We start from the raw sequence: 24,362 nt of genomic DNA, 5'->3' as shown, positions 1-24,362 counted from the left end.
TTCGCGTCCTACGAACTCTGACATAATGATCCAGCCAAATTCGAATCTCGCAGAGATGTCCATGGCGGAGAGGCTTAACAAAGTTTTGGACTTAATGGCTAATCTGAAGAAAAGTTCGGCCGCTTTTCAAGCCCTCTCCCTCCCACCCCTGTCGTCTGTGGTCCGTCCCTTGGGGGAGGGGCTATGAGTAGCAGTGCAGCTGGGGAGGCACAGCTACTTCTCGCCCCAGTGGGTCTGCAAGAGACGGCGCCATCATCTCCGGTGGGTCTGCAACCTACGGCGCCACCATGCAGTCCGGTGGGCCGGCAGACGCCACCATGCAGTCCGGTGGGCCGGCAGACGCCACCATGCAGTCCGGTGGGCCGGCAGACGCCACCATGCAGTCCGGTGGGCCGGCAGACGCCACCATGCAGTCCGGTGGGCCGGCAGACGCCACCATGCAGTCCGGTGGGCCGGCAGACGCCACCATGCAGTCCGGTGGGCCGGCAGACGCCACCATGCAGTCCGGTGGGCCGGCAGACGCCACCATGCAGTCCGGTGGGCCGGCAGACGCCACCATGCAGTCCGGTGGGCCGGCAGACGCCACCATGCAGTCCGGTGGGCCGGCAGACGCCACCATGCAGTCCGGTGGGCCGGCAGACGCCACCATGCAGTCCGGTGGGCCGGCAGACGCCACCATGCAGTCCGGTGGGCCGGCAGACGCCACCATGCAGTCCGGTGGGCCGGCAGACGCCACCATGCAGTCCGGTGGGCCGGCAGACGCCACCATGCAGTCCGGTGGGCCGGCAGACGCCACCATGCAGTCCGGTGGGCCGGCAGACGCCACCATGCAGTCCGGTGGGCCGGCAGACGCCACCATGCAGTCCGGTGGGCCGGCAGACGCCACCATGCAGTCCGGTGGGTCTACAACCGACGGCGCCACCATCCTCCTCTCTGGTGGGCCAGCAGCAGACGGCGCCACCATCCTCCTCTCTGGTGGGCCAGCAGCAGACGGCGCCACCATCCTCCTCTCTGGTGGGCCAGCAGCAGACGGCGCCACCATCCTCCTCTCCGGTGGGCCAGCAGCAGACGGCGCCACCATCCTCCTCTCCGGTGGGCCAGCAGCAGACGGCGCCACCATCCTCCTCTCCGGTGGGCCAGCAGCAGACGGCGCCACCATCCTCCTCTCCGGTGGGCCAGCAGCAGACGGCGCCACCATCCTCCTCTCCGGTGGGCCAGCAGCAGACGGCGCCACCATCCTCCTCTCCGGTGGGCCAGCAGCAGACGGCGCCACCATCCTCCTCTCCGGTGGGCCAGCAGCAGACGGCGCCACCATCCTCCTCTCCGGTGGGCCAGCAGCAGACGGCGCCACCATCCTCTTCTCCGGTGGGCCAGCAGCAGACGGCGCCACCATCCTCTTCTCCGGTGGGCCAGCAGCAGAGGGCGCCACCATCCTCTTCTCCGGTGGGCCAGCAGCAGAGGGCGCCACCATCCTCTTCTCCGGTGGGCCAGCAGCAGAGGGCGCCACCATCCTCTTCTCCGGTGGGCCAGCAGCAGAGGGCGCCACCATCCTCTTCTCCGGTGGGCCAGCAGCAGAGGGCGCCACCATCCTCTTCTCCGGTGGGCCAGCAGCAGAGGGCGCCACCATCCTCTTCTCCGGTGGGCCAGCAGCAGAGGGCGCCACCATCCTCTTCTCCGGTGGGCCAGCAGCAGAGGGCGCCACCATCCTCTTCTCCGGTGGGCCAGCAGCAGAGGGCGCCACCATCCTCTTCTCCGGTGGGCCAGCAGCAGAGGGCGCCACCATCCTCTTCTCCGGTGGGCCAGCAGCAGAGGGCGCCACCATCCTCCTCTCCGGTGGGCCAGCAGCAGAGGGCGCCACCATCCTCCTCTCCGGTGAGCCAACAGACGCCGCCACCATGCACTCCGGTGGGCCAGCAGAGGGCGCCACCGCCATCTTCTCCGGTGGGCCAGCAGAGGGCGCCACTATCGTCTCCGGTGGGTCCTCCCATGCCGGCGGTCGAGCCGCCTCGCCAATTGCGGCGGCGTTCAACTCGCCGTCGCCACCTAACTCTTCCCCGCTGGTTGCGGGGACACTTGGCCTGGTGGCCCACCTCCTTGTCCTCCCTCCACCCTCCCGTGACTTTGGACTGTTTTTTGGGGGGGGTTCCTAGAACGTCTGGTATCCGTTATAGGAAGGGGTGCTACTGTCAGGCTTGTCCCTGACAGTTTGGTCAAGTTTTAGTTTTTCCTCTGTCATTTCCTGTCAACGCTCTTATTTTGGTTCTGTTTCCTGTTTCTCCCTGAGTGCTGTGTCCCTTCAGCTGTGGCTGATTGGCACCTGGCCACACCTGGTGTCAATCAGCCAGCTGCTATTTATACCTGCCCTACCCTCCAGTCACTGCTGGATCATTGTCATCACTACCTGATTGTCATTGTAGTGTCTACCTGTCCTTGTCGCTGTCGTCATAGCGGTAAGCTGTTCCTTATAGCTATTTACGGTTGGTTTCTCCTAGCTTCTTGTTTTCCTGTTAGCCAGATCCTGTTAGCCGTTTGCTATTTCCAGTTTTTCTGTTTTCTGGTTCCTGTTTCCATTTTGCCTGTTCCTAGTTTGTGTTTTTACTTTATTTCGAGCATTAAATCATGTTTTCCCGTATAACGCCTTCCGCCTTCTCTGCATCTTGGGGTTCGCGTCCTACGAACTCTGACACATATACTGCATTAAAAGGGGCAATTAAATAACTGATGAAAAATAAATCAACATACAATTATGTAGTGCTGAAATAAACAAACTAAATTAATAATAAATCATAATAACATATATGTTTCTTAACTAAACTGTTGATAAAGTGAAAATACAGCTTCACCACTTTGGTTGTCATTTTCGCATTTTAGAAACTTTTCTAAGACTTTAGCTCCAGACTTCTTCTGTTTGTTGATGTAATTACTGCCACTAGTGGTGGAAAAGTGTATTACAAATGAGTACAGCTGCGGCCAATGCAAACCGTAGCTGAGAAACAGATATTTTTTAGCAACCCCCTAGGGGGCGCTCGCGGCCCAACTATCGCCAGTTAATCCAATTAAAAGACAAACATATATGATTTGAAACAAAATGGCCGCAGATTTCTCCAACTTACAGGGATGTCGGTGTTGATTATATCCACTTTCTTTTCCAGCTCATTGCAGTTTTGACACACAGGGTCTGAAAGTGTGGTTTGGATACTTTGTGCGGCTTCTTTCATGTCTTCCTCCAGCTTCTCCATGCTGCTTTGCAGCTTGTTCAGGCTTTCCAGCTGACTTTGCATATTCTTCATCTCTAAAGATAAACATGACAACAATATCAGCAAGATTTTCGTGGCCGTTTAACATCATTCCATTGCGCCACGCTGATAACACACCTGTTTAAATACACGCTTACCCAACATACTGATTGATTGGATTGATATATATTTCATGTGATATATCATGGAAAAGTCCATAAGATTATTCTCAGCAGAGTATACTTGAAATAGAAACATCTCCAGCACGGCTATTCAACTGGCTGCCTGGGAATGACACCAGACCAAGTTGAGTTTAAAAAAAAAAGTGAGATAAACATTTTTGATCTTTGACTACCTTTTTTACAGTCGGTCCTGCAAAACAGAAGAGCGCTCCTGTTGAATACACTGTCAAAATGACTTTAGATTTTACAGTAAAAATAAACTTGTAGCTCACTTGCCAGAATTGTACTGTAAAAATGACAGTGGTACCATGTTTTCAATATACAGTAATGCACTGTAAAACAAAATTAAAAGACTGAATTTTACATTAAAAAATGGGCAGCTCAGTCGTCAGATTTTTAGCGCTGAAAAATAACAGTGGTATCGTATTTTAATTTATTTGGTGAAAGTAAATAGACCAAAAATCAAATGTTAATTGAAGAGGATGCTGGTTTTCAGGTAAGTACAAAATGGAAGTAAATGAAAAACTTTACATTTTGGAAATGTGGCCCCCAAAACAATGTAGATTAATATCCCTGATCGACAGTTTATAATCACTGAGTGATGAATCTGTGTGGTCATTACTACCATTGAGGACACCGTGGTCATGTCATTTTTTCTAAGTGACAAAAAGATGATTATATAACTGACTGCAAATGTACATCATGTGGTAGATCATCCTCTCTCATTATACGATCTTTGGTCATGCACAGCCCGCTACAACTCCAACAATGAAGTCCACTTTTACTTAGAAATCATGCGATTAGAAATGTGCTGTCAACATAACATCAACATTAAATCATACTGATGTAACTAATGTTGGTTTCACCTGAATGAAATTGATGTGAACCGCCGTCGGTAAAATAACGTGTCAGTCAGGTGTCGCCCCGCCCTATATGCAGAACACGTAGCCCTAGGGCTTCGCGATCAGTATTGTTATATTGAATGACAAGGCGCTTCATATAAAATCCCAAAACTTATTGATATCAATAAAAAATGAGTTCGATAAGCTTTTTTTTTTCTTTGTCGTCGGAAGAAACCGGAAGTTGTGAAGCAATGTTGTTTGCAGAACATAGGCACTCGCTCTCTGGTAACTGAGCAACGCAGCAAGTGATCACTGATCAGTGGGAGTGACACGCTAACAGCCAATCAGTTAACAGTTTAGTGTCGTCATCTTGTTGTCTTGTAGTTAATTCTTGAGTGAAAAGAGCCAAGAAATTGTCGATAAAACAAGAAGTCCCCTCGACAGTATGGCACTTTTTGGGACTTTCTAAAACGGACCGTAGTCAGACCAGTTTGGTCTGTAAATTATGCAAGGCGCTCGTCCCCACCAAAACCGGAAATACCACACTACCTTAACAGCGCTTACCCTTTAGAGCACAGCCGTAACTTCCTGTCACACTTTATTAAGCATTTCTCATGTATTCCTTAACTTTTAACCTTAATTTCAGGAGGTTATTGATAAGTGTTCAAGTTTATTTTAGAATTGTGTTTACATTGATTGTTTGAGTGTTTTCCATGGTTGTGAGTAAGGTTACTTGTTAAATTAAAATGTTTACATTTAATATATTTTTCCTCTGGTCTTTATTTTTGATAGGTCATAAAAATATCAATAATTATCGGTATTGACCGATATAAAACACTTTTAACGTGATACAATTTTCAGCCATATCGCTCAGCTTTAAGTTAGTCTATCAGCTATCAGTTAGTCAGTGACAAATGTTATCATTTCATTTTTCTTCAGTGAATAAGCTAACATGGCATTATGTTGCTGTTAAAATGTGAGTGTATTGTTAGCACTGTAGCTCACATAGCTATGCTAGTGTTGCTAACATTTGCTTTTTTCTGTCCCACTCCTTAATGTTATGTTGTTGTATGTGAACTATTATGTTGGACTAGTGAAGAGTTACAGTACATATGTAACAAGTGGACAAAGTGCACAATAGCAATTTTTTGGATCCCCACAGGCATGGAGGAACGCAGCTAGCTAGAAATAAAGCTACAGGCACACCAGAAGGTGTTTTAGTAAAAATGATTTTACACTTTTTGGGCAACACACTGCTAATCCAGTATTATGGAACCCTTTCAGAACTATTCAAAGTTGTTGAAACATAGTATGATATGAGACACAACTTCCAAATACCTTCATCCAGAACTCTGACTGACTTCATTACATCTTGCAGCTCGTTTTTTTTTACGCGATCCCAGATCTGCTGACCAAGCCTGTTTCCAAAATCTGGAAATCAACACATATTAGTAGACATCATTAAAACATAAACAAAAGCAAGAACATAGATGACATGTTTTCTTACTGTTACCATCTATTTGGTTTTCAAAGTTTTCTATAATCCTGTTGCCTTCCTCGAAAATGTACTGGGCATCCTGGAGACATGATGAAAATTCTTGTATAATTATTTGAAATGCATATATTGGGTCAAAGCAGTTTTTGGCTGAGAAAAAAAGGGAACATATTTGTGTGTTTTGAGATAAGAGTATCGAGCCTGTAGAGAATCTATTCATTCCGGTTGGGTGGGATTAAAAAGTTTGTTTGCATTACACACGAAAAGTTGTGGTCTCTCGGAAGATGGATGAATTGTAAACAAGACACTAGGGTTTGAAACGCCGCAGCAATGAATCAGTGCTGATAACCTAACCTGACCTCTGTGCTTCATTTTCAATGGCCAACACACCACCATGCTTATCCTCTATAAATAAATGAAAGCATGTAAAAGACCTCAGACCTCTGCCAAGTCCTAGTTTTAAAGGATGTCTTTCTTACATTTGGACAATTATATGATCTGTTTGGTCATTTAAAAGTTGGAATGCGCAAGGTGGGATTTAAAATTGACGTTCATATTTGGACTAACCAGGAAGATAGATTATTCTGTTTAAAAAGTACTCTACAGTTCTGGTCAACGGTCCTCATATAATCTGATGTCCTCATCTAGTTAACAGTCATGTAGTATCATGTACTCATCTTGTTGTGTGTCATCATGAAGCCCCATGTCCTCAACCCATCTGCTGTTTTATAGTCTCATGTCATCATCTACTGTAGTCTACTGTCCTAATGTAGTCTTGTCTTTGCATCCATTGTACTGTTCTCATCTCATTCAATTTCTTCATGTAGTCTCATATCCTCATCTAGTTAACTGTCATGTAGTACCATGTACTCATCTTGTCATGTGTCATCATGAAGCCCCATGTTCAACTCACCTACTGTTATATAGTCTCATGTCCTCTTCTACTGTAGTCTACTGTCCTAATGTAGTCTCATCTTTTAATCCATTGTATTGTTTTCATCTCATTAAATTTCTTCATGTAGTCTCATATCCTCATCGAGTTAACTATTATGTAGTACCATGGATTAATCTCGTCATGTGTCATCATGAAGCCCAATGTTCTCAACACATCTACTGTCATCTAGTCTACTGTCCTCATATAATCTGGTGTCCTCATCCGGTCACCAGCCCTGATGTCTGCAGCTAGTCAACTGTCATGTAGTACCATGTACTCATCTTGTTGTGTGTCATCATGAAGCCCCATGTTCAACTCATCTACTGTTATATAGTCTCATGTCCTCGTCTATTGTAGTCTACTGTCCTAATGTAGTCTCGTCTCTTCATCTATTGCACTGTTCTCATCTCATTTAATTTCTTCATGTAGTCTCATATCCTCATCTAGTCAACGGTCATGTAGTATCATGTACTCATCTTGCTGTGTGTCATCATGAAGCCCCATGTTCAACTCATCTACTGTTATAGTCTAATGTCATCTTCTACTGTAGTCTACTGTCCTCATGTATTCTTGTCTCTTCATCCATTGTACTGTTCTCATCTCATTCAATTTCTTTATGTAGTCTCATATCCTCAATGTTGTATCATCATTTGTTCACTTTGCGCCTATAACAATCAGGATGGTTCGTTTCCTCGTTGTTCCGGAGGACACGATGTCCAGTTTCCAAAAACAATTTGAAATGTGGACTCATCAGACCGCAGAACACTTTTCCACTTTGCATCAGTCCATCTTAGATGAGCTCGGGCCCAGCGAAGCTGGCGGTCTTTCTGGGTGTTGTTGATATATGGCTTTCGCTTTGCATAGTAGAGTTTAAACTCGCACTTACAGATGTAATGACAAACTGTAGTTGTTGACAGTGATTTTCTGAAGTGTTCCTGAGCCCATGTGATATCCTTTACACACTGATGTCGCTTTTTGATGCAGTACCGCCTGAGGGATCAAAGGTCCGTAATATCATCGCTTACGTGCAGTGATTTCTCCAGATTCTCTGAACCTTTTTGATATTACGGACCGTAGATGGTGAAATCCCTAAATTCCTTGCGATAGCTCGTTGAGAAATGTTCTTAAACTGTTCGACAATTTGCTCATGCATTTGTTCACAAAGTGGTGACCCTCAGAGGTGGGACCAAGTCATTGTTTTGCAAGTCATAAGTAAGTCTCAAGTCTTTGCCCTCAAGTCCAGAGTCAAGACTGGAAAGTCTCAAGTCAAGTCCCAAGTCCTGCATTTTGAGTTTCGAGTCCTTTCAAGTCCTTTTAACCACAGACTAATATATTTACAGATTGTTTATGCTTTTAAAACGCTGTATTTATTTATTAAAACAAGTGCATTTGAAATTGCAGGAAAAAAATTGTGCTGACATTGCACTTCATTTTAAACATTTAACTCATTCCTTTACAGAATAAACACATTTGAAAAAACAAGTGCAACTGTACTTATTTGCACAAAAGTGTTAACGTTGTATTTCCATGGCATATTGCATTGTAACTAGTTCCACAGCAGTTTCTATCCTGTTCTTACCTTATCTCGTTGATCTCATCTCATACTGTATGTGTGTTGATGTGTGCGTACACATGAAAAACATAACAAATATATGAACATAACAATGAACAGAGTTGTACTTTTTAGATGTCAGGGCCCTATGCAATATGTACACATATTCTTAATATAGTATACATTTTAACTGACCTTTATTTGACTGTTTGTCTTTTTGTAGGTGGCTAAAATACGCGGTGCTGCTGACCGCCGTCTAACGTTGCGTTACTGTGTGATACATTGACTAACGTAACGTTATGTATAGGTACCTCATGCAACCCTGCTTAAAAAAAATCACTTGACAAAAAGTATGAATAAGGTAGCGAACTGCAGTCGACGCAACAGATTGCCGTGTTTGCAATGACGTTATAACCATAGACATCTTATAAGTAGACGCAGCATTGGCTGCTGAAACGCGAGAAATTTGGCCGCCATCTTGAAGTGGTGATGAGGACCTGGCGAGCAGCCTAAACTGACAGTTGACAGGTAGATAACAAAAATGGTGTTCAGCGTTTTCCTGCTCAAATGAGCGGACTGTTGAAAATAGGAATCGGGGGATTACTTTTCACAAGTAAGATTTAACATTAACGTACTATTGGTTGTATTTTGTGAAAATAATATTACCACAGAGTTGAGAAGGAGCAAAGATCTTCAATATTTGTATGTAAAAATCACAAAGAAATCTTCTGGGGGAGGATGACCCCCCTACAGGGGTTTGGTTTACAAACTTTCAGCCCCACCTAAAACAAAATTCACCAGCCGCCACTGATTATGATTTATTTTCATTTTAGGCAAAGTATAAGACAATACTTTCTTAATAGTGTAATTGTAACCAGGAATAAGTCTTCAAGTAACAATATTCAAATACTAACATTGTTGGGTAAGACAGAATTTGGTTTTATTCTGAATCCAGTGAAACAGATTGGTGGTTTTCCATCCATCCATTTTCTACCGCTTATTCCCTTCGAGGTGGTTTTAGCTGATATAAAGACTTTCAGGTGTTTATGTATGTTTATGTTTAAGTATTTGGCAGACGCTTTTATCCAAAGCGACATACATAAAAAATACATATAAAACAATCACTGTAAACATGATCATTTAAGGGAAGAATGTAATACAAAATATCAATACATAGTGTCAAGACAGAATAAACTCTCTGCTGCTGCAGCAACAGAGATACAGTCTATAGGTCCCTAAGATATATAGATATCTAATGTATTCATACATTGTTTATATAGGATATACGCATGTATATATAACCTAATCATATTGTTTCTTGAACTTAAAAATAGCTGACCGTTTTTTTCCCCCTTCTCTGGTATTATATTCCCAGTTTTGATCTCGGACGTCTGGTCACTTAAAGCATATAAGAATATTCTATTACTGTTAAGCAAACTATGAATAAAACACGCCAGAACATGTGTCCTTTATCATAGCTACACGTATGACAAAAAAACGCGTGAAAATCAGTGGTATTCAGTGAGGTAAGATGAATTAAATGTGCTGACAGTTCATTGCTCCTGCCAAATGAATTGCACTGAGTGGAGCGGATCACCACTCCAAGATGGCGGCCAAGCGTCTCGTCAGCACCAGTAGCGGTCGATGCTGCGTCTACTTTTACGATGTCTATGGTTATAACGTTAGCAGTGAGTTTACAACCTCACTGATTTAACTACACAGCAAATAAAAGTTACGTTACTTAGCCAATAAACGTTAGCTTACATTCAAAACTTACCGTTCTTTGTGCAACTTCAAATGTCGAACGAAGTTGGAAGTTGTTGCCTCTCCGTCTATAATCTTCGAACCGCATGTTTTGCATATTGCAATTAGTTTTTTGTTGACCAAGTCGTAGTTTTAATACCCGAACGAAACTATCTTTGGCATAATTTTTCCTCACTGGCGCCTTGTTTGACAGCTCTTCTTCTTTGGTTGTCCTGCAATTTGATTGGATGAATGCTGTGGGATGAAAACAACGTGGATCTAATTTGATTGGCTGTTGAACTGAGAGCACACACGCTGACAGACACACACGTGCACAATGAAAGATACGAAGCGCTCCTGAATAACTTTTTAATCTTTGGGTTTTGGGGAAAGTAGCAAGTCTTGTCAAGTCAAAAGGCTCAAGTCCAAGTGAAGTCACAAGTCATTGATGTTAAAGTCTAAGTCGAGTTGCAAGTCTCTTTACATTTTCTCAAGTAGAGTCTAAAGTCATCAAATTCATGACTCGAGTCTGATTTGAGTCCAAGTCATGTGACTCGAGTCCACACCTCTGGTGACCCTCGCCCCATCCTTGTTTGTGAATGACTGATCATTTCATGGAAGCTGCTTTTATACCCAATCATGGCACCCACCTGTTCCCAATTAGCCTGTTCACCTTTGGGATGTTTCAAATAAGTGTTTGAAGAGCATTACTCAACTTTCTCCGGCTTTTTTGCCACTTGTGCCAGCTTTTTTGAAACATGTTGCAGGCATCAAATTCCAAATGAGCTAACATTTGCAAAAAATAATAACGCTTCCAGTTCAAACATTATGCATATTGTCTTTGCAGTCTATTCAATTGAATATAGGTTGAAAATAATTTGCAAATCATTGTATTCTGTTTTTATTTACGATTTACATGCCAACTTCACTGGTTTCGGGGTTTGTATACTTGAACTCATCTAGCCTACTGTCCTCGTGTATTCTCATGTCCTCAACTTGTCAAATATTATCTAGTCTAATGTCCTCTCATGTAGTCTCATGTCCTCATCTTGCCAAATGTTCTTATAGTATCTGTTCTCACATAGCCAATGGTATTCAAGTAGCTTAATTTAAACACAGTTGGATGCAGTGTGGTAGTGTCCCTCATACATGAAAGCTCTTGGGTACCCCCACCACAACACAAAAAACACATGAGCATTTGTAAAGGCAGCCTTTTTGATACAGCAGCTGTAATTGTGCAAGTGTCCCTAATGGAGTGATCGCATCATGTCTCCCACCTTAGGTATTGCACTGGTGAAGTTGTTGACGTTTTCTATGGTTTTCTCAAGCTTTGCCTGGCTCTGGTACACACTGGATTTAAGTATCTGGTTGCTGTTGAACATGCAGACGTTCCCGGCACTGCGATCACACAATTTCACATGACTCACAATATTGACAATTATCGTGATCATTTGTTAAAAAGAAACACTCACAATAAAAAGATTGTGGTGACGAGGATGCTGCAGTAGTAGATTGTTCTGCAACGCTGGAAGTCATGAGTGTCCTTTGGGTGCGTATTGTTGCCACAATTGCAGCACACCAAAAATATGAATATTATAGGCATCAGAATGATGTAGACTATGCCGATAGCTGCGCACACCAGGAAGCCCGCTTCATATTTCAACACCTAGAGACATATAAACATAGAACATGTTAGATAATGTACGTGTAGAATAGATTAGTTTGCAGCTTGCCATGATAGATATTGTATTGTGGCTAAGTATGGTCATTACAGGGAGGTACAGTACTCAGGAGATGGCAGAAAGGCTTATGGACACACATCAGCAGCCAAGCTATGCCAAATTAAATGGAGTGCTTACCCAAATCAACTGGAAACGTCCGCGGTCAGCTGGACCAAATGGACAACTGTCCATTGAGTAAGTCAGTATATTATTGGTCATGATACATGCAGCACATCACCGTACAACTACAGTACATTTAGGGACGGCGTGGCGCAGTGGAAGAGTGGCCGTGCGCGACCCGAGGGTCCCTGGTTCAATCCCCACCTAGTACCAACCTCGTCATGTCCGTTGTGTCCTGAGCAAGACACTTCACCCTTGCTCCTGATGGGTGCTGGTTAGCGCCTTGCATGGCAGCTCCCTCCATCAGTGTGTGAATGTGTGTGTGAATGGGTAAATGTGGAAGTAGTGTCAAAGCGCTTTGAGTACCTTGAAGGTAGAAAAGCGCTATACAAGTACAACCCATTTATCATTTATATGCCGTCGAACTAGCTGTGTACAAACAAAACCTGAAATAGTACTTTACAGATACTGTAATATTATTGTACATGTTTTTCAGTCAGTACAGATTGTTGTCTTATCACATTGTGTTGTGTTTTACAAACTGGTCCATTTAAAAAAAAAAGTTTTACTTTGCTTTTGTAGTAACAGCACCATATTGCAGTTAAAGAAAGAAGAACAAACCATTTGGCAGTGTTAACAGTCAAACTATTGGCAATCATAGCAGCACCACAATGGTTAGAAAAGTCACAGCTAAACCTGGTGGTGGTCTGCTCCCACTCAAGGTCAGCGTTAATCTCTATTCAATATTTCAGATCGCAAACAGCCAAGATCTAGTTAATGAAATACATGAAATATTGTTCAGGCTTGAGAGGGTGAATACCAGCGGAAGGGTGCTACGGGTTCCATCTCACACAGGCATAAAGTCAATGAATTAGCAGATCAGCCGGCAAAGCAGACACTAACGCTAAAACAGTGCAAAAAGGTAGGTACCTTTCAGAAAGGCAGAGGCAAAATCAATCATTAAAGGAAATCTTTTGAAAGAGTGGCACTTACACTGGGAAATAAGCAATACAGAACGCAGGAGCGGGAAGAACTGTAAGGGGGAGAACGAAAGAGGAAGGAATCATATCATGCATTAGATTAGGACACACTATACTGAATAAGACATTGCAACTCATAAACAAACACCCAACTGGACATGTGACAGCTGCAATGAGGTAGAGTCAGTGGAACAAACAAACATTCATTGTGGGACATACAGTAGAGAAAGGAGCAAACTAAGAGGAAGTTAGAATACATAGACAGAAGAAGATTACTCTCAAAGCGGTACTTAGCAGCAACCACAACATTTTTGTAAAGTTTATAGAAGAGACGGGTTTATGGAATAGAATTTAGTGTGGGAACTTATATATGTACTTTAGGGAGAAGGGAGGGAACTCTGGTTCACACTCCTATACAATAGGTGGCAGTAATACACCTTTAACGTTGAGTCACATCTACCATAGCATAAAAGAAGAAGAAAAAGTTCATCTTAAACTTCTCCAATACCATGAGCAAGACCAAGGGCCATTGTAGACCTGCTCAAGACAAGGCTAGAATGGCGCTTGTTGAGTACATACCTACACAACCGTGTTTAAGTCGTCTCATCTCATCTTTTATTCTACTGTTTTTGTCCCCTCATATAGTGTAATGCTCTCATTTAGTCAGCTGTCCTCCTGTAGTCTAGTCAACAGCTCATGTAGGGTCATGTTTAAAACACTTGTATTCACTGAGGCCGCAGTACCATACTAAAATGGTAGATACTGCACACATGGTTAAAGACTCTTGGGTTGCCAGCTTAAGGGATTAATAGGCGAGAGCTAGTGAAGTTTTTTTCCAATGTTTAGTAGAAAATTTACAATTTTATGCAAAAATCAAACTCACTTGTTGGATGAACTCCTGATTTGACAGCACTTTGCTCCCATTTTTAACGGCGGTCAGGATCAGATCTAGACAAGAGAGTCAAATGGAACAAATGGTGAAACTGCAGCACGGTTCAATGCACTTGAGTTATTTCAAACTTAATTGCAGCTTTTCAAAAGGGGGCGGGAATGTCTTTAAAGGTGTTTTTGTGAAGGACTAGTACAATGTCTTCTGTACAAACTCTGCTTTTGAAACAAGAGTGGAACACTTATGTTAACATATTGAATGAACATAGCACTCTGACTACAGTATATACATATATATATATATATATATATATATATATATATATATATATATATATATATATATATATATATATACATATACAGTACAGGCCAAAAGTTTGGACACACCTTCTCATTTCAATGCGTGTTCTTTATTTTCATTACTGTTTACATTGTAGATTGTCACTGAAGGCATCAAAACTATGAAACCTGTGAAGTGAAAACCATTCCAGGTGACTACCTCTTGAAGCTCATTGAGAGAATACCAAGAGTGTGCAAAGCAGTAATCAGAGCAAAGGGTGGCTATTTTGAAGAAACTAGAATATAAAACATGTTTCCAGTTATTTCACCTTTTTTTGTTAAGTACATAGCTCCACATGTGTTCATTCATAGTTTTGATGCCTTCAGTGACAATCCATCCATTTCCTACCGCTTATTCCCTTCGGGGTCGCGGGGGGCGCTGGAGCCTATTTCAGCTACAATCGGGCAGAAGGCCCTGGACAAGTCGCCACCTCATCACACCTTCAGTGACAATCTACAATGTAAATAGTCATGAAAATAAAGAAAACGCATTGAATGAGAAGGTGCGTCCAAACTTTTGGCCTGTACTGTATATATATATATATATATATATATATATATATATATATATGTGTATATATATACATAAGAAGCACTCGGAGAGTGCAGACCTAAACCTAGGCAACTCTAGTCCCACCTCACCCCCGATGTTGTGAAGTAATTGTAATTTTGACTTGTACCAATAACATTGATATTATCTTTCCTCAATTTTTCTGTCTCCTCATGCATTTACTCCATTAGCTATGAAGTAATTCTTCTGGGATAATGTATCTGGACAAATGTACGCTGATTGGCTGGTTGGTATCCTATTAGATCGCTTGTTACTATGGGCCTGGGCCAATAACACATTTAGCATGACGACATTTTGTCCTACAAATTACTGCAGAAAAACGATAATATTGCCAGCATTATTTTATGACCAAATTAAAGACTAATGTAATCATAACACATAATAATAATAACGGATGTGGCGATCGATTGGCCACCGATCGGTATCCACCAATTTTTATGAAAAAGAATATGATTGCTATTGCCGATTAATGCCTTTTAATGGCGATCACAAATGCCAATCCCCTCTGGTTGACACTGTGTTTATTTTCAGTCCCCAGCTATCTGTGTGTCTCCATACACTCCCCTAACTTAATATTAATCAACTTCTTTACAGCAAATAAACTGCATTTCTTCGTACAGTATCTTAAATATCATTAAGCCAGCTAGCAGCTACAGTAAGCTAGCTTGAAACAACAGAAAAAATAAAGGCTTATTATAGTTTAAATGTAGATGGTAGCGCATTACAGCAGAAAGTAGTGTAGATGTTGACAGGAAATTAACAAGTTGATTAACAAGAGTCATCAATCCATAAATTGGTGGGGTTAGACTTAGACTTAGACAAACTTTAATGATCCACAAGGGAAATTGCTCCACACAGTAGGTATTATCACAATGTGGTCGATACTAGAGTGATTAGGTTGATATTATTTTTTTAAATCATTTATTTTATTTTATTTGTTTATGTTTGTAAACTCAGGGAATAGTTCCTTGGACACAGGAGGACATTGAGGGCAAAACGCAAAGGATTTAAAAGAATAATAGATAGTCGTATTTTCTTTTGTTTAGTTATTGTGTACTATATCCATTGTCAATCAATCAATCAATCAAAGTTTATTTATATAGCCCTTAATCACAAGTGTCTCAAAGGGCTGCACAAGCCACAACAACATCTTGTCCCTCTCCGATTGTATGTAATAAAAGAATAAGGAAATAGTTTGAATATTGTGGTTGTATTTTTAAACTGTCAATAGTATTTACCATGAATAAGTATAAAAATGTACAGTTATTACATCAACCGATCTCGCCCATGGATGATTGGACGATCTCTAGTAACAATAATAATAGTAATAATAATGCAAGTAAGTCTTTCAAACGCAATAAGGATATTTGTCATTACTGTAATTTTTTTAACATTTTATTTGGACGGGCAATAACTTTGTATTATCCTAAATAAGTTTTATTTAATAATGATAACAGTAATAATCTGGTAGTCTTTTTAAAATTAATTTCGTTTTTGCAAACAGGTAGTAACCTGTGATTTATCACAATTAACCCAAATTCAAAAGTGTGATTAATCTGATTTAAAAAATTGACAGCACTAATATAATACAAGTTGTGATATTTTTAATGTATCCTTCTGTTGAACAGGTCTGACAATACACTGATGCCTCCTAGAAAGCATACAGGAAGGAGATATGAGAACACCAAAGACCACACACCAAAAGCAGTCCAAACAAAGGAGCACATAAAGGTTAAATATTAACGTGGTGGAAACATAACCTACTTGTTAACCTCTCATCCACTGCACGGGTCACATTCATCCCAACCATTCATTGAAGGTACCGCTAAAGTGGTTCCTGTTTGTCTTTCTTTCGACATTTTTGTGCATCTTGTCGTGATCATTTTAATTGTGTAGAGCTGTTTGCTCTGTTTCCAAGTACTAAGGGAGGAACCTTATCTCATCCTCACGGTTCATTCAGTGCGTGCCTTGCTACTAGAGTCATGCTTTGCTTATTTATTTTGGCATGGTATTGGTACAAAATACAAACCATAAAACTATTAAGTAGTGTTGTCCCGATACCAATATTTTGGTACCGGTACTTTGGTCAAAATGTTGCATAGATTTGACCATCTTAAAGCCGCTTCCTGATCGTTTCTTCAAAATATGTCGTGGTTTGTGCAGCCCTTTGAGACACTTGTGATTAAGGGCTATATAAATAAACTTTGATTGAATACACCGTATTGTGGGTAGTCTTCTTTAAGTTCTCCTCCAAGGCCAAGCCCCCTTAGACTGCAATTCTACTGTCAACCATCTTGTAGTTTCTACCACTTCCATTTTACTGACAGGTATAAGGTCAAACGATACGCTACTTTTAATTAAAAATGGCAACAGCAGAGGATGCATGTGCATGTGGCCCACAACAAAAGGATAAATAAAAAGAAGGAACATTTTGACTACAACAAAAATGGCAACCTATTACAACCTCTACCGTGACGTAACTAAGGCAAAATACATCCCTAAAGTTTCAAATTCCAAATGGCTTGTTTGGAGCAAGTTTAGACTTAGACTTGGACAAACTTTATTGATCCACAAGGGAAATTGTTCCACACAGTAGCTCAGTTACAAAGGATGAAAGGGGTAAGAATGGAAAAGATAATGCAGGTATAAAGTAGACTAGAAATGTACCATAGTTGTTGCGTCTTTGACGCATGGCTGAGATTGTCGTGTTCCTTCCAAGGCAGAAGACAAGTAGGAGCGGCGTGCAGGTAAGATTTAAGTTATTTTTTATTATTTTAAGGCAGGATCAAAATTACAAAACAGCAAGCGTGGGGCTAAACAAAAACCAAAATGTCACCAAGGGTGAAAAACGGGGAATGCTGGAGGGCAGAATAATCTAAAGAGCGAGGAGAAAACCAGGGGAACGTAAATGTTGCTTATTGCAAACATTGACCCAGCAACTATTGCTGGGTGACAGGAAACTATAAAGGGGAGTGATTAACCAAAACACCTGGTGGGCACACTAATTGCAAAACTAAGACAGGTGAGGAGAATCAGTGCCCATGGAAACCAACAATAAACAGGGAAAGAGGGTGCACCCAGGAAACAGACTAAAACAGAAACATAACCAACATAAATCATGCCATGATCCGGGTAACGGATCATGACAATAGTAGCAATATAAAATATAACATATATGTAATATATACATATTATATATACAGTATATAGTATATACTGATATATTATATTATATTATATTTTAATATAATACATACAATATATAACAAATCCCAATTACCATGTACAATATTAGAAAGTTTAGAAAAACGCACAATTTTTTTATAAATATCTTTGCCATGCCTCCATGGACTGATTTCACATTTTCAGAACTTACGGGCATCCCACAGGTACAGGTACAGGTAAGAAAAGTTGTTTTTGCGTAATACCTTTAAAAGCGGCTTTGAACTATGGAACATTGGCCACGCCTGTTTGCCTTGCCGCCTGTAACCGCTTGTCACTCGCGCGGGACGCGAATAAAATGTGTCAACACTTAACATGCATTACGTTATGGCGATTGAACTCAAATCTCTACCATAGGCCAATTTTATATCGCTTGTATCACATATCGTTTGTATTACAGAAGCCCAATTGCTAGCGATGTGTTGGTCAACTTTTGATCTCAAAAATATTATCTTTGGAATCAATGGAAACAGAATGAATCAGTTCTGTTAAACCACACGTGTCAAATTCAAGGCCACATTATTTTATGTGGCCCGCGAAAGCCTGGAAATAATATGCGTTAATAAAATGCTTAATCTTTTCTTACTGAATATATTTCTTCTTTTCCTTTTGACATTAAAAATCATGTACTGCATGCTATTGCATCCATCCATCCATTTTCTACTGCTTGTCCCTTTTTGGGGTCGCGGGGGGTGCTGGAGCCTATCTCAGCTGCATTCGGGCGGAAGGCGGGGTACACCCCGGACAAGTCGCCACCTCATCGCTCTTTTAAAATTAAATTTCATCAAAATCAAAATATTATATTATCATGTATTCCAAAAATATTTTTTGTTAAAATAAAGATAAATGCTGTACTTAAATATCTGCTTGACCTATGATTTCAAGACAAATTATCAATCAAATTGTACACTGTAAAATTGACAAAAGATTTTACAGTTAAATAGAGGTTTTTACTGTAAAATCAACTTTGGTACTGTTTTTTTTCATATACAATAAGACACTAAAACACTAAAAAACAAACAAAAAAAACATTAAGACAGGATTTTACGGTAAAAAAAAACAAAAAACTGGCAGCTCTGTTTTACAGCTAAAAACAGTGGTATTGTTTTTCCATTCCATTCCATTTATTCAATTTGTTTATATGCTGTAAAAAACAACAACACTGCTTTTAGTGTTACATTCTGGTGACTGAGCTGCCAGTTTTTAAAGTAAAATTTAAATCTTATGATTTCAAAACAAATTATCAAATTGTAGACTGTAAAATCGACGATAGATTTTAAGGTTAAATTCCGCCGACTGAGTTTTTTACCGTAAAATCAACTTTGGTACTGTTTTTTTCCATATGCAGTAAGACACTAAATTTAAAAAAAAAAGATTTAATGGTAAAAACAAACAAACTTGCAGCTGTTTTACAGCTAAAAATAGTGGTATTGTTTTTCCATCCTATTCCAATTATTCAATTATTTTATATGCTGTAAAAACCCACTGCTTTTACTGTGAAATTCTAGTGACTTAGCTGCCAGTTTTTAAAGTAAAATTTTAATATTTTTTTCGCAGCTTGTGTAAAAAAATATGTTGTTAATGTATCATATATATATATACATGTATATTCATATATTACTCATTGTTAAAAGCGACCCTCTGAGGGCAACCATAACTGCAACGTGGCCCTCAATGATAACGAGTTTGACACCCTGAGTTAAACGGTCGCCAAAAAAGCAAAATGTCCTTTAAAGCTGGTTGAACAAACATCTGCTGATGTCATCCATTATGGTGGTGCGACGTTACAAATTTAGACTGCAATGGTTCCACTTGCATACTACTGGATACTAACCTTCAGGAAAGGGACTGGGCTGGACACAAGCGAGGAATGAATGGACCACACTAGCCATGAAGTTGGCACCACTCGGAGCCAACTCAACCACGTCAGAGTAGTTATGCTGGACTGCGGTTTGTAAGATATTATTTGCTGAGCATTCAGCCGGAGAACCGACCGCCTGGGCCGTGGTGAGTTGTAGCATCCCCAGTCCCACAGCCGCGCTGAACACTGCAGCTATGCCTCGCCACCTCCTGCCTCTCACTCCCCAACATGACTTCATCCTGACCCGACAAAAGGGCGGACCGTCAGTGGCTCATGAACTGCGTCTCACCTGAAAACGACAAAGGGAAAGCCACAAAATAAATCACGGAACCCCGTAACTGAATAACGAGCATTTCTCAGAACTGTGACGCCTCTTTTTTTGAATACGTTCATCCAAGCGTGTGCCATCATAGTGAGAAGGAAGTGCTGACATTTAAATCATGGTATAACAGGGAACAAGAGTACCTGTGTTCATACTGTAAACACAACACAGACCCCTCTCTTGTTGCAAACTGGTTTTATTCCAGTAAGACACAGCAAAGCGTTCAATTCAATGAAAGAAAGGCTAATTATCGTCATGGTATCTAGCGTTTTCTTTGGTAATTTAGCCGAGCTCAGAGAGGACGCTTTATCAACTCCAGTAGTTTGATCTCACACTGCAACTATTTCCAATCCTCAATAAAAAGCAATCAGTATTTTCATCTCTCAGTAAATCTTAGAACCAACAATAGTCATTACTCACCCAAAGTCTTTACAGTCTTTGCTGCACAATAATTTAAATTCAGTTGAATTCCCATTACAGTAAATATACATTTACCCTTCTTTTATCGAACATGACATGGTAGCATCAGGGTTATGACACCGGTTACATCATATTAGTCATCAAATATATAATTTGCATTGGAATCATTTTAAGTGGTGTTGTGTTGTCAACAACAGCAAGTTTTCAAATAAGTCAATTCTGAACAGCAATAGTTTGGATTATTTTCAATATATGCTCTTTGACGTACATCAACATGTCTGAAGAGAAGTACAGAACAGTAAGAAAATAGGGCATTTAATCTTTGTATATGCACCAAGTAAGGGATGGTTAACCTTAATCCAAAGAAATGTTTGTAATCATACATTATTTACGAGCATTTGTGTGTTAAATGTTTCAAATGTTCTGAGGTTCTTTGTTTTTTAACTGCTTTATGCATGAACTTCTCTTGCATATCATATATGGCACACAGGGCTGTGTTACTGTTAATGGACTAACCCAAATTAATCCTAATTAAACATTACAAATAAGATATAATTATAAATACTCGTACTTTTTTTCATTTATCTTGATTATTGTACTTGTTACTGCTATTTTCATTATTTAGTGTTCATTTATCATATGTAGTATTTAATATTGTTGATATTTTATAAATGTTGACATTATTTTCTGAAAAAAAAAGGCCAGGTCATTAAAGCGTGCCATTATTATCATTATGATACAATATGAATTCCTACCATTGTAAATTGTTTTTATCTAGAATTATAAATTAATATAAATAAATATTGCTATTTTTGTTATGATTCACAAACTATATACAGTAGTACAATGTTATAAATAGCTTTTTTGTATTTGTATTTTAAGAAAATATTATTTACAGTACATACTGTATATATTTACTTTACCAGTGTTTTAATCACATAAAGTCATCAAACTGTAATGCCTATTAAAAATTTAAAAAAAGGCAGATTTGGATTAGTCTGGTGCACATAATTTAAAACCTCAATCCCATCCAACAGCTTTTGGGAGGAACTGGGAACGAGATTTGACCTTAGACCTCACAAATATTCCCCCAACTTTATATTTTCTTTATTGTTACCTCTCATAGGTGGTGGCCAAGTATGCAAACATGTTGTACCTGTCGTGCACAGATGTCAAACTCAAGGGGCACCAGATCTGGCCTGCCGCGTCTTTTTATATGCCTGGAAATTATATTTATCTTTTCTTACTAAATGTATTTGTTCTTTCCATTTTGACAGAAAAAATACATCTACTGCTTGCATATCTTTTAAACTTGAATACTATCGAATAATGCAACACATAATGTATTATTCTATATTTCAAACATTTTGTCAAAATAAAAATACTTAAAGCCCCACTTAAGAACTTTCAGTTTTGGTTGATTTTGGCGGCGCTAGTGGACAGAAGCGGTAGTGTTTTGCCTGAAGGAAGACCGCATTTCCCATGAGGACCAGCGCATAGCGTCATAAATTGTCAGAAACTACTGTCACGTACATACAAACTGACACGATAATGCCACAATGATTTAGTATGACTTATCTTTCCACAGAAAGAACCTACTTATTTTACTCAAACTTTATATTTGCAGTTTGCAGTCATCGCATTGTTTTTTCTTTATAGAGTACTTTTGAGTTTGTTGTGTGGCTGTCATGTCAGTGTGGACCTGCGAACTATCAAGATGGTGGCTATTTATTGCTACCACGCAAATTAACATTACCATTGTGATTTGAGCATCAAAAATTACCTACTGGTAAAGCAGAAACAGAGCCAAGGCATCAGTCTGAAATCCCTCCTCATGTTTGAGGTCACACCAGCAAGTGAAAGCCGGACCAATGTTGATCCTTGACTGTCCTTTTATTTGGGTAATCTCTCTTTTTCTTTTTTTTGTCTCCTCAGACAAAACTTTTTGTTTTTTGTTGTTTTGCAGCTTCTGCCAAGACAGCAGTAATTGCACGTAGACATTCGCATAAACTTAAATAAATAATGATAAATGGGTTGTACTTGTATAGCGCTTTTCTACCTTCAAGGTACTCAAAGCACTTTGACACTACTTCCACATTTACCCATTCACACACACATTCACACACTGATGGAGGGAGCTGCCATGCAAGGCGCTAACCAGCACCCATCAGGAGCAAGGGTGAAGTGTCTTGCTCAGGACACAACGGACATGACGAGGTTGGTACTAGGTGGGGATTGAACTAGGGACCCTCGGGTCGCGCACGGCCATTCTTCCACTGCGCCACGCCAACTTCCGTCTTTGCAACGAATTGGGAAAGGGGGAGTGACGTATGGCGTAAAGGAAGTAAGCACATTTGTAGTTTTTATTATGGCAGGGTTCCTGCCATCCTCCTCAATATTGCTAAGTGCCTGTGAAAGCGATGCAGACCTACCCAGGCCATGACAGAGGTGTCATTCAACGAGTCGTAAGTCCATGTATGATCCCAAAAGTTATGAAAATACTTTATGAAGGTTGAAAAGTTACTTACTGCTGCTTTTAATATCTGCTTGAGTTATGGTTTGAAAGCAAGTCATCCATCAAATTGTACACTGTAAAAATGGCGGTAGATTTTATCATACAAAAAAAAATACTTGGGTCAGTTGCCTGACTTTTAATGCAAAAAACACTGCGATATTGTTGTTGTTTTTTACAGTGTGCCTAAAAATATATCTCAGTGCATTCAATCAATCGCAACTGGACTGTTTGGTTTGTTTTAGAAGACGTGTAGCCTCTCATCCCAGTAGGCTTCATCAGTTCATGCTCATAGACTTAGATTGGTCAGATCTAGTCTTAAACTTAGATTGGTCAGATCTGGTCTTATACTTAGATTGGTCAGATCTGGTCTTAGACTTAGATTGGTCAGATCTGGTCTTATACTTAGATTGGTCAGATCTAGTCTTAGACTTAGATTGGTCAGATCTGGTTTTAGACTTAGATTGGTCAGATCTGGTCTGATTGAATTGATTGATTGATTGAAACTTTTATTAGTAGATTGCAAAGTACCGTACATATTCCGTACAATTGACCACTAAATGGTAACACCCGAATAAGTTTTTCAACTTGCTTAAGTCGGGGTCCACGTAAATCAATTCATGGTACAAATATATACTATCGTCATAATACAGTCATCACACAAGTTAATCATCAGAGTATATACATTGAATTATTTACATTATTTACAATCCGGGGGTGGGATGAGGAGGGTTTGGTTGATATCAGCACTTCAGTCATCAACAATTGCATCATCAGAGAAATGGACATTGAAACAGTGTAGGTCTGACTTGGTAGGATATGTACAGCGAGAAGAGAACATAGTGAGTTCAGATAGCATAACAACGAGTATATACATTAGAAATACATTTGATTATTTACATTTGGTTATTTACAATCCGGGGAGGTGGGATGTGGAGGGGGGAGGGTGTTAGTCAGGGGTTGAAGTTGCCTGGAGGTGTTTTAGTGCGGTTTTGAAGGAGGATAGAGATGCACTTTCTTTTACACCTGTTGGGAGTGCATTCCATATTGATGTGGCATAGAAGGAGAATGAGTTAAGACCTTTGTTAGATCGGAATCTGGGTTTAACGTGGTTTGTGGAGCTCCCCCTGGTGTTGTGGTTATGGCGGTCATTTACGTTATGGAAGTAGTTTGACATGTACTTCGGTATCAGGGAGGTGTACCAATACTTAGATTGGTCAGATCTGGTCAAGCGGCTGGTGCCAAAACCTCACTAGGCTTCATCAGTTCATGCTCATAGACTTAGATTGGTCAGAGCTAGTCTTAGACTTAGATTGGTCAGATCAAGTCTAGCGGCTCGTGCTAAAACGCCAAATATTTATACTCCAAAACCAGGAGGGTATGCCTTGGCAATGATGGTTTCGCCCTATTGTGGTGAGA

At 40.5% G+C, this 24,362-nt stretch overlaps 1 protein-coding gene across 3 annotated transcripts in view; it reads right to left on the bottom strand.

The window, feature by feature from the left end:
• Window positions 1–24,362, bottom strand: part of LOC133593161 (prominin-1-A-like) — a 60,597-nt gene that overhangs the window by 26,344 nt on the left and 9,891 nt on the right. Inside the window, exons 1-8 of one of the 3 annotated variants that reach the window (XM_061945943.2) lie at window positions 20,432–20,527; window positions 19,663–19,978; window positions 13,689–13,753; window positions 11,457–11,650; window positions 11,262–11,382; window positions 5,774–5,837; window positions 5,599–5,691; window positions 3,114–3,292 (exon numbers count right to left, since the gene is read on the bottom strand). In XM_061945943.2, the coding sequence (XP_061801927.1) occupies window positions 3,114–3,292; window positions 5,599–5,691; window positions 5,774–5,837; window positions 11,262–11,382; window positions 11,457–11,650; window positions 13,689–13,753; window positions 19,663–19,927 (981 nt within the window). In that variant the 5' untranslated portion in view covers window positions 19,928–19,978; window positions 20,432–20,527. Of the gene's footprint in view, window positions 1–3,113; window positions 3,293–5,598; window positions 5,692–5,773; window positions 5,838–11,261; window positions 11,383–11,456; window positions 11,651–12,818; window positions 12,859–13,688; window positions 13,754–19,662; window positions 19,979–20,431; window positions 20,528–24,362 lie in introns of those variants that run through there. The other 2 variants (XM_061945985.2, XM_061945898.2) reach the window with 2 other exon arrangements.

This window comes from Nerophis lumbriciformis, linkage group LG02 (genome assembly GCF_033978685.3).
Source record: "Nerophis lumbriciformis linkage group LG02, RoL_Nlum_v2.1, whole genome shotgun sequence".
Taxonomy (NCBI): Eukaryota; Metazoa; Chordata; class Actinopteri; order Syngnathiformes; family Syngnathidae; genus Nerophis; species Nerophis lumbriciformis.
Note: the sequence above shows the minus strand (reverse complement) of the source record. Positions and strands in the feature narration are given on the sequence as shown.